This window comes from Chanodichthys erythropterus, chromosome 14, assembly GCF_024489055.1.
Source record: "Chanodichthys erythropterus isolate Z2021 chromosome 14, ASM2448905v1, whole genome shotgun sequence".
Classification (NCBI taxonomy): Eukaryota; Metazoa; Chordata; class Actinopteri; order Cypriniformes; family Xenocyprididae; genus Chanodichthys; species Chanodichthys erythropterus.
This window is the reverse complement of record NC_090234.1, coordinates 6,286,425-6,301,467: the sequence shown is the minus strand read 5'-3', so window position 1 is coordinate 6,301,467 and position 15,043 is coordinate 6,286,425. Positions and strand designations below refer to the sequence as shown.

At 36.6% G+C, this 15,043-nt stretch overlaps 1 protein-coding gene across 1 annotated transcript in view; it reads left to right on the top strand.

Moving 5' to 3' along the window:
- sacs2 (sacsin molecular chaperone 2) overlaps positions 1-15,043 on the top strand; it is a 36,103-nt gene that overhangs the window by 316 nt on the left and 20,744 nt on the right. Inside the window, exons 2-5 of the mRNA XM_067410493.1 lie at positions 1,762-1,815; positions 2,139-2,226; positions 2,346-2,457; positions 13,632-13,778. Of these exons, the coding sequence (XP_067266594.1) occupies positions 1,781-1,815; positions 2,139-2,226; positions 2,346-2,457; positions 13,632-13,778 (382 nt within the window). The 5' untranslated portion in view covers positions 1,762-1,780. The remainder of the gene's footprint in view (positions 1-1,761; positions 1,816-2,138; positions 2,227-2,345; positions 2,458-13,631; positions 13,779-15,043) is intronic.

The following is a 15,043-nucleotide window of genomic DNA, read 5'->3' as shown; positions in this document are numbered from 1 at the left end:
GCGGCACACACCAATTGTTGGGGTTCAAGCTCTTTAAGATCTTGCATGCATTTCAAAGATGAAAAGGACCGTTTTTAATATCCTCTCCTATCCTGAATGCTTAATATATTTAAAAAAATTTTTGATTTTATTTTATGTTAATTATTGTTCTATAGAATAGGGAGTTAAGATTTGTACTAGTTCACTTACATTTTTTTTTTTTTTTTTTAAACATCTCAAAAATATATATTTTTAAAAACGCATCGCATAATATACAGTCATTTAAACACATGTAAAATGTGACAGCGCCTCCTGGTGTAATGTGTAGCCTTCTTGAACATCAGTAAATGTTTGCACATTTTGTAATACTGTAGTTGTGATATGAGTCACTCAGTTGTCCTCAGCTCAAGTGTAAAAAGATGAATAAATGTTAGAAATAGGCAAACAGTCAGAAAATGCTGGAAAATCGAAGAATGCAGGAGCTGGAGGATTTTTCTGAAGAACAGTGGGCAGTTAACTGCTGGGACAAACAAGGGACTCACGAGCAACTATCACAAAATATGAAAACAAATCCGTCATAGATCATCCAGGTAACAACAACATATGGTATTAAGAGTCAAGTGTGCAGTATGTAAACATTTGAACGTTTCAGTTGATTAAATTCAATTATTTTCTCTTGTGGTCTGTATGGAAAAATTATTTAGGGCATTTTTATGTTCCTTCTTATTACTGTTTTTTTAATGATTAACATTTTGCAGATTCTGCCAGGCTTAAGAGCAGAACTGTGCTTTAGCTGACTTATATATATATATCGCGATAATTAATATGCACAATATTGTTATCGTGGGCACTTCAAAATACCGTAAATAATATTTTATTACCAATTATTATTATTATTATTATTTTTATAATGCAATTAAGAATACTTTCCCCATCAATCGTATAAAATGCACAACACCGCTGTATTCTGCGTCAAAGGGACACGCGCTTGTTTTTCAGATGTAAACAAGCCCAATGTGCACGAGAAGCACATGAAGGAGACGAGCTGAATGAAAGTGCGCGTTCACTCTCTGACAGCAGAGGGCGCTGATGGAACAGCAGAATGCAGCGGTTACCCCGGAAACCCCGCAAACAAAGCAGCTGCACTAGTGAAGTTTTTAAAATGCTTCAAACAGCCATTCATTTTTTGTAATCTCAATGTTGTTCATCTCAGTACCAATTACTTAAAGGATATTTATTTTCAAACTTAAACATTTTTATATTTTAATCTGGACTGCACATGCACTAATGATTAGAAATGTTCTGATTATTTGTTATTGTTCAGTAAAACTTTGAGACATACGGCTTCATTAGTTAACATGTTAATTAATTATTACCTAACTGACAATGAAAAAATCTTTAAGCATTAATTATTCTTAGTTAATGTTAATTTCTTAGTTACTGTTTAATTACATTACTAAAGTCAAAAGAACTTATTTAATGGAGCTGAGATAAAACTAACAATGATCAGTTGTATTTCTTAACTAACATTAACAAAAAAATAACACTTTCTGTAACAAATGTAGCTATCTTAGTTAATGCATAAAATAATGAGACCTTACTGGAAGTGTTACCTGTTGTTCTTTATTGCCTAATTCTTTTGCATTTTAATCTGTTTGAAAATTTTACTTTATATATTTTTTTGTGTATTGTATTATTGTATTTAAACATTCAGATTTATTTTTGTTATTACAAAAAAGGTCTTAAACCTGTTAAGTTTTTTTTTTTTTTTTTTCTTAACAGGAGTATGTAAAGAAGAACAATGAGTTCAGCGTCCAGGCAAAAGAAGAAAAAGAAGTATGTGGTTTTATTCACTGCATGTTTTATTCTTAAGCCCACAACTAATATGGTGGAGTGGAGTGCTAGTAAAGTGCACTGAGAGTTATTCCATAAAGCACATTTATGCAACAACAACAACAAAAAAGTCAAATTAGCCAATAAGCTCTTATGTTTTACAGACAATCCCAAACATACTAACAATTTTTAGTGTCCTATGCATACTAACAAACTCTAGCATTAATGAAGCTGATTGTGTATTTAGTCTATTACACAATGAACCTTGAATTTGCTCTGTAAGTGTTTTGTACAGTTTGTGATAAACTTTACATTGCTCAATGCAGAAATAAATTTGGTGCGACATCCCCACCGTTCATTGATTACCTGAAAGAAATTTTGAGAAGGTACCCAGATGGGGGACAAATACTGAAGGTAAGGAAAAAAAAATTAAACCTTTACGTATTGCATGAATATTTCATTATTGTTGAATGGTATGCATTTTATATCTCGTCATCATATCTGTTGATAATATTTATCCTGTAATGTATCAGGAGCTGATACAGAATGCAGATGATGCAGGAGCTTCACATGTGGTGTTTATTCATGATGAGAGGCATTATGGGACTCAGAGCCTGTGGAATGAAGAGCTGGGAAAGTATCAAGGTATTTGTGATGTAAACACTGGGATCAGATTTAAGACGTGGACACACTAGACTTTGAGTCATCATGAAATCAATTATCATGAATCAAAATTGACCGAGTGCTAGTGCACATTACTAGTCTTGTGGTGAACAATTAATCCATGCAAGTTAATATACAAAAAGAAAATATGTTTGTCATGGTAATCTTTAATCAAAATCTGAATACTTGTTTCCTCTCTGGAATAGACCCTTTTCACATGACGTCACACAGCTTCCGTTAGGACTCGAAGCAGTGTATCCTCACTTCCGTCAGCATAGTGGAATACTAGCGCGACTCGAATGAAGTGCACTCAATATTTGTACATATGCCACAAATGTGGTTAAAGGATAACTGTAGTCGCCAAATTTCATGTACATTCAAGGTGAGGTATTTGGCAGCCGCAGATCTCAAACAAACTTACCGATCGGCGCGATTTGCTGATTGAAGTCGGAGGAGTTGAATACGTAACAGTTACTGAGGCCATGCAATTTGCTGCCCATATCTTGCAAACTTTGCTGTCTTTATTGCAGATGAAGCTGTTTATATACATTTGTGAAATAAACGCATGTTTCCAACATTTACATGCAGTAAAATACTAATCATTCAAAGCTTAATGTACTACTTATTTCAGTGCCTACAGGCCTATGTACAATGAAGATCAACATAAGCTTATTCTTTTTAAATATCAAAGTCTATTTTTATACTTTTATTTCGATAAATATGACACATAATAATGCAAATTGTGTTTAATATAATACTATTTCTACATGAAGACTGTAATGTAAAAACTGACTCATGTACATGGCATTTTTACCATAGTAAAAAAAAAACATTGTCATCATTCATCTCTTTATTGCAGAACAAGATCGTCGCATACAAAAATATACAGAGGATTTACAATAGTATACTCATTGTTATAGCAGCATTAAATGAACGAAATCAAATTATTTCTCCAGGGAATAACATTAAATGAACACATAGGCTACTTCCGTTTTGTATTTTCAATACACTCCTTACAGATTATACACTCTTAATATATTGCAGCAGTTCAGTTTAAACTGGTATGATGTAAAATTATCTCAAATCTTCACACTATTAATTCTTCGGAGTATTATATGTAGATGTGTTACTTCCAGGTGTCCATTACTCATATATAAATCTCATAAGAACAATATCCATTATTATAGCCTACCAATTTCTAAAAACAAAGATTTGTTTTTAAAGATAATGTTCTTGTTATTCCAAATAGGCTAACAGATTTGTGTGGACACACAATCGTTGTGATAAAACTCTGACAGCAATTCACGGACACAACATTGCTAAAGTTTCTGCTCGTGGAAACCCTAACCAAGGCAGTTACAGAAAGGAAATAATAAATATCATTACCAGAAGAACCTGAATGTGTAAATTCTTGACATAAACAGTTCGCATTTAAAGTTATTAAAGCATTTTCCCGAGAAGTCGCCGGCGCGAGCCTGTAGCATTTGTCTTCATTCATGTGTCACAACCATGAAGATTTCAGGAGTTTTGCTGCTTACCTTCTGCTTTTAAAATGGGGAAGGAGTTTGTTTTTTATAGTAAATCAATCTTTTATTTCAGAGATCAATATTTTTTCTATACTGATTTGTGAATATAGACAACTCTGACAAATAATCTTGTAACAGCGTCATGACTATTTTTCATTTCATGTTTTTTTTTTTTTTTTTGCGTTTCCTCCACCAGAAGCTCCGATAATAGACAATTTCAAATTTCATAAATAAGATGACACTGTTATAAAATAATAGTAACACTTTATTTTAGGGTCTTTCAAATAGTTGCTTATTACTATTAGCATTCATATGGCTAAAATATTGGCTATTTATTAGTACTTATAAAGCACATATTAATGCCTTATTCTGCATGACCTTTTTCTAGATTCTTAATCCTACCCAATACCTAAACCTAACAATTAACTATAATAAGCAGTAAATTAAGAGTTTATTGAGGGAAAAGTCATAGTTATATATGTATATATTGTTTATATATGTGTTCCCTATACTGAAGTGTTACCAAAATAATGTAATGTAATGTTAACCCATAAAGCTAAGTAGTTTTTTTCTTAAGTTTGATAATTAATCTGCTTTGTCATGTTTATGACAGGTTATGATGTTTTGCTAATGTCAAGTTGTCATGACAAAGACACTGACAGGTTATGATGTATTGGTTTATGTCAAGTTGTCATAACTCGGACATCTCAAACAATGTCATCTTTGCATTAAAAATGACACAATTAAGCGAATGACACGACAGTTGTCATAAACATTCATAAAACACACGCACACACACACACACACATTGCTGAGCATTGTTTAGCCTGTGTTCTACCTTGTCTCTGTGTTCCTTGTCTTTGCCTAGCCTTGCCTTGTGTTTTGACCCTGGATTGTTTCCATGTTTGATAATTGTTTGCTGCGTGCCTTGACCATAGCCTGTGTTTGGATTACTCTTTTGCCTTGCCTTTCCTGTATCAGTTGGCTGGTGTATGACCTACTGCCTGTACGACAACGCACTTATTAATAAAGCCTGCACATGGATCTCCAACTCCGTTGTCCCGCTCTCCATCCGTTACAGTAGTATTTTATTTAGTTATAACTGGTACTCTGAACTGGAACCGTTTTTTCTCTGAATTCGTTTTTAATTCCTGATTTGAGAATAGCCTATCAGTCTAAAATTATTGCTTGATTATAGGTTTAACGAAATTAATTAGACATAATGAATGTGTCTACTCAGGTGATAATGGCAAAAGAAAATGTGAAAGAGATTTTTTTTTTATTATTCAAGACACATTGCTGTGGTATCAACATGCATTTATCATTTAATCAGTCACCATAAAAATATCTACCTTTACCATGAACCTAAAATTTGGGTTCAATTCCATTTTCTTCAACAGTTGTCATCACAGTATTAATTTCAAACACAAATTCGATAAGAGCGCAATAGAAATTATAACAGGGCATTATGTTTAACATCAATAAAACCACCAGTGTTGTCGGCAGGGTTTTTTCTGCACAAATTCCAATGCAAATAAGTAGCGGCAGCTGTCTGTTGACATCCATGTTTGTTTCGGTACTTAACCCTCAGGGGTCTGAGGCTGATTTGGGGCCTGGAGAAGTTTTGACATGCCCTGACATTTGTGGTTTTTTCAGTTGTTCATAAACATATTAATGGAAAAAGTGACATTACACTGTATTCAGCCCAAACTAGGCTACAATAATATGTAAGGAACATGTATGTACATGTTTGTATTTTTTAAGGAATAATGTTTATGTGTGGTTATTGAAAAAAACAAAAAAACTTAAGTCACTGAAATAAAGCCAAAAAATATATATTAAATCTGTGTTCACAAGACTTCTGGGTATTGGAGGTTGTAGACTAGAGTTTTTGCTTCAACATTATGTTAAAATTATCATTCCTACTCCTTCATATAAAACAATAGAGAGATTTAAATTTTCTAAAACATCTTTGGTCAAGAAACACAGTATGTGTGGAGGCGTGAATAATCATGAATAATGGATGATTCTCACCTGAGAAGACAAAAGAATCGCATACAAGAGCTCTAATGACCTGCATAAATAATGAGGCCTTTCAGTCAGATAGGCTGTGAAAAAACCCTCTGTTGATCATGTCTCAAGCTCATCATAATGTAAATCAAACATACAGAAAAAACAGCAATACCAACCTGATCTCACGGCAATTCGTACGTATTTTACGAGGTGGCTAAATCGTATGAATTCATACGACCTCACTCGTACTAATTCATACGTTTTTTGCTAAATCGTATGTATTTTACGAGTTGACAAATTCGTATGAATTCATACGAATTACCTACCCCAAACCCCGCCCCTAAACCTAACCGTCACTGGGGTTTAGACAAATCGTACGAATTCGCACGAGTGATGTCGTATGAATTTATACGAAATAGCCACCTCGTAGAATAAGTACGAATTGGTTGTGAGATAGCGTTGGCAATACTGTGAAATAGTTTTACAATTTAAAATAATGGTATTCTATTATTAAAATATAATGCATTTCTATGATACAAAGTGTCTGAACAGTTATGTTACCTCTATGGCATTTCATATAGGCTTTTAGCTTAAAAGCATGCACATTTGGAGACTTTTAGTTGCACTTTTAGTCCACAAATGTCAATGCTAAAGAGAATAGGCAATCCAGGAAATAACTGAACTAACAGAGGCCAGAGATCGCTAACTATGGCTATTCAAAACACTTTTCAAGACAATAAATACACGATTGAGACAATGTATGCATGTATTGACTGAATTTGCCTCTGAATAGCGCTAGCTCCGTGGGCGTGGCCGCATTAGCGGATAATGAGCTGAATCACGGACTTCTGACATGGCTCTCTTTTCCTACAGATTACATAAACACAGAAGGTTTGTTTTCGATTTGACTTACATGATTTAAAACCTGACATTTCAACGTTTTTTTAGACATAAGTCTAATTTTTTTGTGATTAGTATTCACTAAGTTACAGTTCATTTTCTGAGAACTATGAGATTGGACTTCGTTCAGAGGGATACGAGAGATCACGCATCATGTTAGTTTTCTTTATTTTACAAAAAGCACAACATTTTGTTTTTACTCTGAGTGTACACAAATAAAAGAAGATATTCTGGTTAGAAAAAAAAACGCGGTGATCACGCCGACGTGACCGCCGACCCGAGGGAATTAATCTCAGACAGTTGAGTTAAGTGTGTTGGGTATTGACTGACTCAGTCATTAGGTTTGTGCTCTTCTCTGACTGTCAAAGACTAAACTCTGCTTCAGTCGATGGAACGTCTTACGCAGGCTCCAGGATGCTGCTTAGTTGGAAGCTGTTGCTGTTGCTGCGTGGGAGAGGGGCAGATGCAGGAGGGTGTCCTCAGTGATGAGCGGTTGGGTGGATGCAACAACTGTCCACCGGCATGATGTGTTTAACGGCCTCAGTCTGCTTCTGTGCGGCCTTGAACTGCTGGGCGAAGCTCTTGACCGCGTTGCAGAAGAGGCCGGTCTGGGACAGGAAGGAATTTTGAATTTTATCAGCATCCCTCATGTTGGCCAGACCCAGCCAGAGATGGCATTCCTGGACCATCTAAGTGGATATCGCCACAGTGACCTTCGTCGCTTGTAGCGCGAGGTCCGTTATGGTACAAAGTTCTTTGAGCGCTTAGGCTTGATCCACCTGCAGTAAAGTAATGGTATGTAGAGCGGAGGCACCCACAGGCTCTGTAGGCACTAGATGAATACATACAGGCCCACGAGGGGAGACACTGGTTGGGGGAGACATCCCGCCCAGTGGAAGCGGTGCTCAGATACAATTGCATCGCAACTGACCGCTCCACTGGGGGGATCCCCTTGTACCCCTTGGCCGCCCCACCATAGAGGGTGTAAAGTAAGTAAGTAAAGTTTATTTATATAGCACCTTTCACAGACAAGGAGGGATCACAATGTGCTTTACAATAAAAATTACATCAAACAAATAATATAAATATGCATTAATACACTCTACAAATACCATCAATACAAATTTAATAACAGGCAAACCATATTGTTAATTAAAAGCTTGTCCAAAAAGATATGTCTTTAGATGTTTTTTAAAAGACTCCAAAGAGAACCCATAGTTCTCAACGTAAATGGAAGAGAGTTACAGAGCCTTGGTGCTAGTTCACAGAAAGTAAGATCACCATGTCTTAAGACGTGTTCTGGGAATAGTTAAAATGTCTTGGCCTGAAGACCTCAGAGACCAACCAGGGGTAGGTGCATTCAATAGATCCTGTATATAAGAGGGTGCTTGTCCGTGCAAGGCCCTGTAAGTAATAGTTAAAATTTTGAAATGCACTCTAAAATGAATTGGAAGTCAATGAAGTGACTTAAGCACCGGAGTAATGTGCGACCTCCTGCTGTCAAAAGCCTAGCAGCTGCATTCTGTACAATTTGTAATCGATCCATAGAAGATTTGTTCAAACATGTGTACAACGCATTACAATAGTCCAACTGTGAAGAAATAAAGACATGAACAATCATCTCCATTTCTTTTTTCGAAACCATAGATCTAATCTTAGCAATGTTCCTGAGATGGAAAAAACAGGAATGAAATACAGATTTAACATGACTGTTAAAACACATGGATCTGTTAAAAATAACACCCAACTTTCTTGTCACTGCAGTGACAAAAACTCCTGTCAGAAAGATAAGAAGAAAACCAGTCCAGAGCTGATCCAGAGATGCCCATCAGAGAGTTCAGTCTACCATTCAGAGTGCAGTGATCAACAGTGTCAAATGCTGTGCTGAGATCTAGCAAGACCAGCACAGAACATTTACCTGTATCAGCAGACATCAAAATGTCATTTGAAACCCTAAGGAGGGCAGTTTCAGCTGAATAGTTTTATGAGCCTCCAGAACATTATTTAACTGCATTGCCACAACTATTTCTAAGATTTTAGAGATAAAAGGCATTTTAAAAATAGGCCAATAATTCTTAAATACAAAGTTCTGGCATGAAACTCTAATGGGCAGGCTAATAGGTCCTTTAACTTACCTGCTTGTAATCACATGGTTATCTATAGGACACTGATGATTGTTTCCTGCTGTATTAGTAGCCAATGAGCTTGTGTGCGCAATCTTCAAATACATGAGTAGCATTTGCCTAGCAGTGCAGCGCACTTCAGAAACCCTCCACCTTCCTCAGCTCCACCTGTATAGATCTGCTAAGGGTAATTTATGTATGCTATATTGTACAGTAGCAGCATGTCTTACTTGCTCACAGCAGTATGTTGTGTATGTATTGGCAGTAGCATACTTCCCATACTTGCTCTGCAGCAGCAGCAGCAATAATCAACAGCAACAGCAATAAAAGCAGCAGCGTAGCAGATCTATTCCGTCAAGACCAAACATATCAACATTGTCATACCCATGACCATGCCAAACACTCCGAGAGTTGTCATGACAGAAATGATGTTATATTACATGTGGTGAGGGTTGAGGAGGAACCTGGCAGTAAAAGGTGCCGTCCATGACCTAGTAAGCTCCTCATGCACTTCCGGGAAGAATGGGACTGGGGCGGGATGCTAAGAACCAGCATGAGCCACCCCGAGAAACCAAATCCAGCCTTGTGGGCTTGGGACATGGTGGAGGATTCCACTCGAGCACGACCCTCTCGACAGCTCCGGCAAGCATAACCATCAACTCTGGGTCTGACTCAGACAATGCTACTGTTTCTGAAGGAGGCGACGCAGCCAAATCATCATCCACAGAGAGAGTAGGGTGACCCTCCCATGCAGCAATCAACATCTGGATTGGCTCCAAGCGAAAAGCTGATATGCGTTGCACCTGCTGCCTATTTATACCCACGTAGCAATGTGTGGCAGTCAGATGCAAATATTGCATGCCAATGTTCATTGACTTGTTTAGTTTACACTCGAAGTAGATTGGTCTCTCAGACTAGATTCCCAATTCGTCGGTCACCAACGTGACGTCAAACGCGACCAATTTCCTACTACTAAATTCAGAAAAAACAGAGATTCTAATTATTGGACCAAAAACCTCTGCAGGTAATAACCTAGAATACTGTCTAACACTTGATGGCTGCTCTGTTAAGTCTTCGTTGTCAGTTAGGAACCTGGGTGTGCTCTTTGATACCAATCTTTCATTTGAAAGCCACATTTCTAGCATTTGTAAAACCACAATCTTCCATCTTAAAAATATATCTAAACTATGACATATGCTCTCAATGACAAATGCGGAACAGTTAGTTCATGCGTTCATGACCTCAAGGCTAGATTACTGTAATGCTCTACTGAGTAGTTGCCCTGCTCACTTGATAAACAAACTACAGCTCATACAAAATGCAGCAGCTACAGTTCTTACTAGAACCAGGAAGTATGACCATATTAGCCCAGTTCTGTCAACACTGCATTGGCTCCCTGTTAACAATCTGGAGTCGGGAAATGTGCCGGCTTGTTTTGCAGGTTTTTTTCACATTGCAGCAAAACAGACTTAAAATACTCAGTCATTTTTGTTGTCATAGAGATATAAGTAATATATCAATTGAACTATAGAATGTCTTCTTTTATTTATGTACACTTAGAGTAAAAACAAAATGTTGTGCTTTTTGCAAAATAAAGAAAACTAACATGATGCGTGATCTGTCGTCTCCCTCTGAACAAAGTCCAATCTGATAGTTCTCAGAAAATGAACTGTAACTTAGTGAATAATGACACAAAAATGAGATTTAAAGAAATGTTGAAATGTCAGGTTTTAAATCGTGTAAGTCAAATTGAAAACAAATGTTCTCTGTTAATGTAATCTGAATGAAAAGAGAGCCATGTCAGACGTCCGTGATTCAGCTCATTATCCGCTAATTCAGCCACACCCATGAAGTGAGCGCTATTCAGACGCAAATTCTGAGGCAATACATGTATACATCGTCGCAATCATGTATTTATTATCTTCAAAAGTGTTTATCTGCATGTTATAGCCAAGGTTAGCGATCTCTGGAAGCCTCTGTTAGTTCCTGGAATGTCACATGGTATGCCTGCTCTTCATTAGGAGTCATTTGTGAACTAAAGGTGCACAGAGCGCCCTCTGGCTGCAAGTATGAATTGAAAACACAGTAGATCAGAGTATCCAGCACTCAATATTTATTCAATAAATATAGAATAAATATTACTCCTCTGTATAGAAAATTGACAAACATGAGAATCCATCAATATTTCTTCAAATGTGCATGCTTTTAAGCTAAAAGCCTATATGAAATGCCACTGAGGTAACATGAATGTTCAGACGCTTTGCATCACAGAAATACATTATATTTTAAAGTATATAATAGAATACCATTATTTTAAATTGTAATAATATTTCACAGTATTGCTGTTTTTTTTGTATGTTTGATATACTGCATGATGAGCTTGAGACATGATCACAGAGGGTTATTTCACATAGCCTACCTGACTGAAAGGGCTTATTATGCGGGTCATTATGCAGGTCATTGTCTTCTCGGGTGTAAATCACAGCATTATTTATGAAGATTCACGCCTCCACGCATACTGTGTTTCTTGACAAAAAAGTATCTTACAAAATTTAAATATCTATATTTTTTTATATGAACAAGTAGGCAGGATAAGTTTTACTTCATTTTGAAGCAAAAATTCTAGTCTGCAACCTACAATACCCAGAAGTCTTGTGAACACATATTTAATATTCATTTTTTGGCCTTATTACAGTGACTTAATTTTTTTGTTTTTTCAACCACGCATAAACGTTATTCCTTCAAAAATACAAACATGTACATACATGTTGCTCACATATGATGGTATCCATGTTCATGCTGAATACAGTGTAATGACAACTTTTCCATTAATATGTTTATGAACAACTGAAAAAAGCACAAATGTCAGGGCATGTCAAAACTTCTCCAGGGCCCCAAATCAGCCTCAGTGTTTGAGAGAAAGGACCACAGGTGCTTAGGAGGTTATAGTTCTCGCCTTGGAGCGTCTGTCAGAACGCAGGACAGGAGGCAGGAATCAGTTTGAACAATCTACTGAACTTTCTTCAGCAGCACAGACATACATTAGACAGCAACGTTGCCACACTTTACAATATGGGTACAAAGTTGGATGCAGCAGTTGGCACTCAGCTTATGTTTATGGAGATGGTAGATTTAAATCATAATCATAAGCATGTTGGTTGTGTGTGTGGCTGCAAATAAACAAAACAGTAATCAATGTTACATAAAGAATAATTATTGATGTTGATTAGCTAAGCATCATGTCTAGCACAATACAACAGCTTAACCAGGCTGAATCATAACTTATAAGTCACAATTTCTTCACTTATTAATTTGTACATAACAAATAATAAGGTATGTGTTTCAATAATCCAAGAGCAACACTTCAATCTCTAACAAACAACATGCATGAACATTTTACAATGACGTTCATCCTATACTAACGACATGGCATGACTCATCAATTCTATCGAGTGGATGTATTACCCAAATACTCGATTATTTCTAGATATTCACATATATAATAAATCTTAAACAAATGATGAAAAATTAGAGACTCACTTTTCTCAAATGGACGCACACAGTTATTAATAATTAACCCCAACACTGCATCGCGACTTCAGGAACAGTTTTCCTGTGGCGCAGCTGTTATTGTCATGGGCAATCACTTCCAGCACATCTACTCATAGCCACTAGATGGCGCTTTTGCGCTACCTTTGTAACACTCAGACTCCAGAGGGTTAAACATCTAGATTTTAAAATCTTACTAATTACTTACAAAGCACTAAATGGTTTAGCTCCCCAGTACCTGAGCGAGCTCTTAACGCATTACAGTCCTTCACATCTATTGCAATCTCAGAATTCAGGCCAGCTGATAATACCTAGAATATCAAAATCAACCGTAAGTGGTAGATCCTTCTCCTATTGGGCACCTAAACTCTGGAACAATCTTCCTAGCATTGATCGGGAAGCAGGCATGCTCTGTCAGTTTAAATCTAGACTAAAAACGCATCTCTTTACCCTGGCTTACACATAACACATTATCAGTTGATGTTTTCAAATCCATTAAAGGATTGTTAGGCTGCATAAATTAGGTCCGCCGGAACCGGGAACACTTCCTATTATACCAGATGTACTCGTTACATCAGAAGAAGAATGCCATCTATGCTAATTAGTCTCTCTGTTTATCCTGAGGTTTACCATAGTCAGCCGGATCCACGCCATAAATACTTTGACTGTTGCGATCCCAATCGGACTTATGAAAGCTGCCTGAATCATAATCAAGCACTGTTCACTGTTGACCAGAGGTTTTCTTTAAGAGTTGCTGTGCAGCCAAAAATTATATACCAGTTATCACTGTAAAGCTGCTTTGACACAATCTGCATTGTAAAAAGCGTTGTATAAATAAAGGTGACTTGAATTGACTTGACTTGACGTGTGTTGAGTTCAGTCTTGTTTCAGCTAGTCGTGTCCCCAGCTTTAGCTACTTTGGGAGCAACCACAATAATAAATTAGATACACTTTACCATTAATAACTGACATCTGCTTTCCTCTTTTGAAAAGCACCACTGTTGTATCTCATACTGATCAGCTGTTTGTATCTTTGATCTGGCAGGACCTGCTCTCTATGCCTTCAATGATGCAGCCTTCACAGAGGAAGACTGGGAGGGAATTCAGAGAGTTGGCAGAAGCATCAAGCAGGATGACCCAACAAAAGTTGGAAGATTTGGGATCGGCTTCAACTCTGTTTATCACATTACAGGTGAAATATGCTACATTAACATATTGGCTCATATGACTTTTTTTGGATATTCTACTAAGTGCCTGCTGATTAGAAATCCTATAATATCACTTGTTGAAGTTTTTCTGGCAATCCCTGTTTTAACTGTTTCATTGGCTGGGGGTGCTACTTCATATCCTCTGAAATAGTACGAAATCTCTGTATCCAAAAACAAGCAAAGTAAAAGATCTGTGTAAACCAGAAGGAGTGGATTAACGTAGATTAACGTAAGTTAAAGGGTTAGTTCACTCAAAAATGAAAATTCTGTCAGTAATTACTCACCCTCATGTCGTTCCACACCCGTAAGACCTTTGTTCATCTTCAGAACACAAATTAAGATATTTTTGATAAAACCCGATGGCTTAGTGAGGCCTGCATTGCCAGCAAGATAATTAAACACTTTCAAATGCCCAGAAGCCAGAAAGGTACTAAAGACATATTTAAAACAGTTCATGTGACTACAGTGGTTCAACCTTAATGTTATGAAACTATGAGAATACTTTTTGTGCACCAAAAAACAAAATAACGACTTTATTCAACAATATCTGGTGATGGGTGATTTCAAAACACTGCTTCATGAAGCTTCAAAGCTTTACAAATCTTTTGTTTTGAATCAGTGGTTCGGAGTGTGTATCAAACTGCCAAAGTCACATGAACCATTGAATTTTCGAAACGTTTCAAAGTTTCGAAGCCTCGTTTACTGAAATCACGTGACTTTGGCAGTTTGATACATGCTCTGACTGGTTGGAGGGGTTGATGGACTCAATCTACTCCATCTGTGTTTTCATCATCATTCTGAATCTGATCTGACTGGAGATAGTCTTTGACAACAAAATGTTCTCAACTTTTTGTTCAAAAAATTTAGCTTTTTTTATGAAACTTACCCACATTTGAATGTTGATAAAAACAAACAAACAAACAAAAAGCAGAAGCTCTGTTCTTTAATTTGATATATTGTATGTTCACATATTCATACAACAAATATTGTGGAGGGCCACAAAAGTTTTATATATTATTAAATATGATCAAAACTACTGGTGCTGGCTGGCAACTATTTTAGGAAAGACTGGTGGGGAAAGAGTTAATGTCTTTTTACATTACAGTATGTATCACATTATGTAACAAAAGCTATCATGAAGAAACTGAAAAAATGAAAAAATGAAACAGACTAAATCCAGAAGAACTGTCCCTGACAGCAACATAGTGTCGGGCCAGATCCTACCTGCAAAATTACCTGAAAGACTATG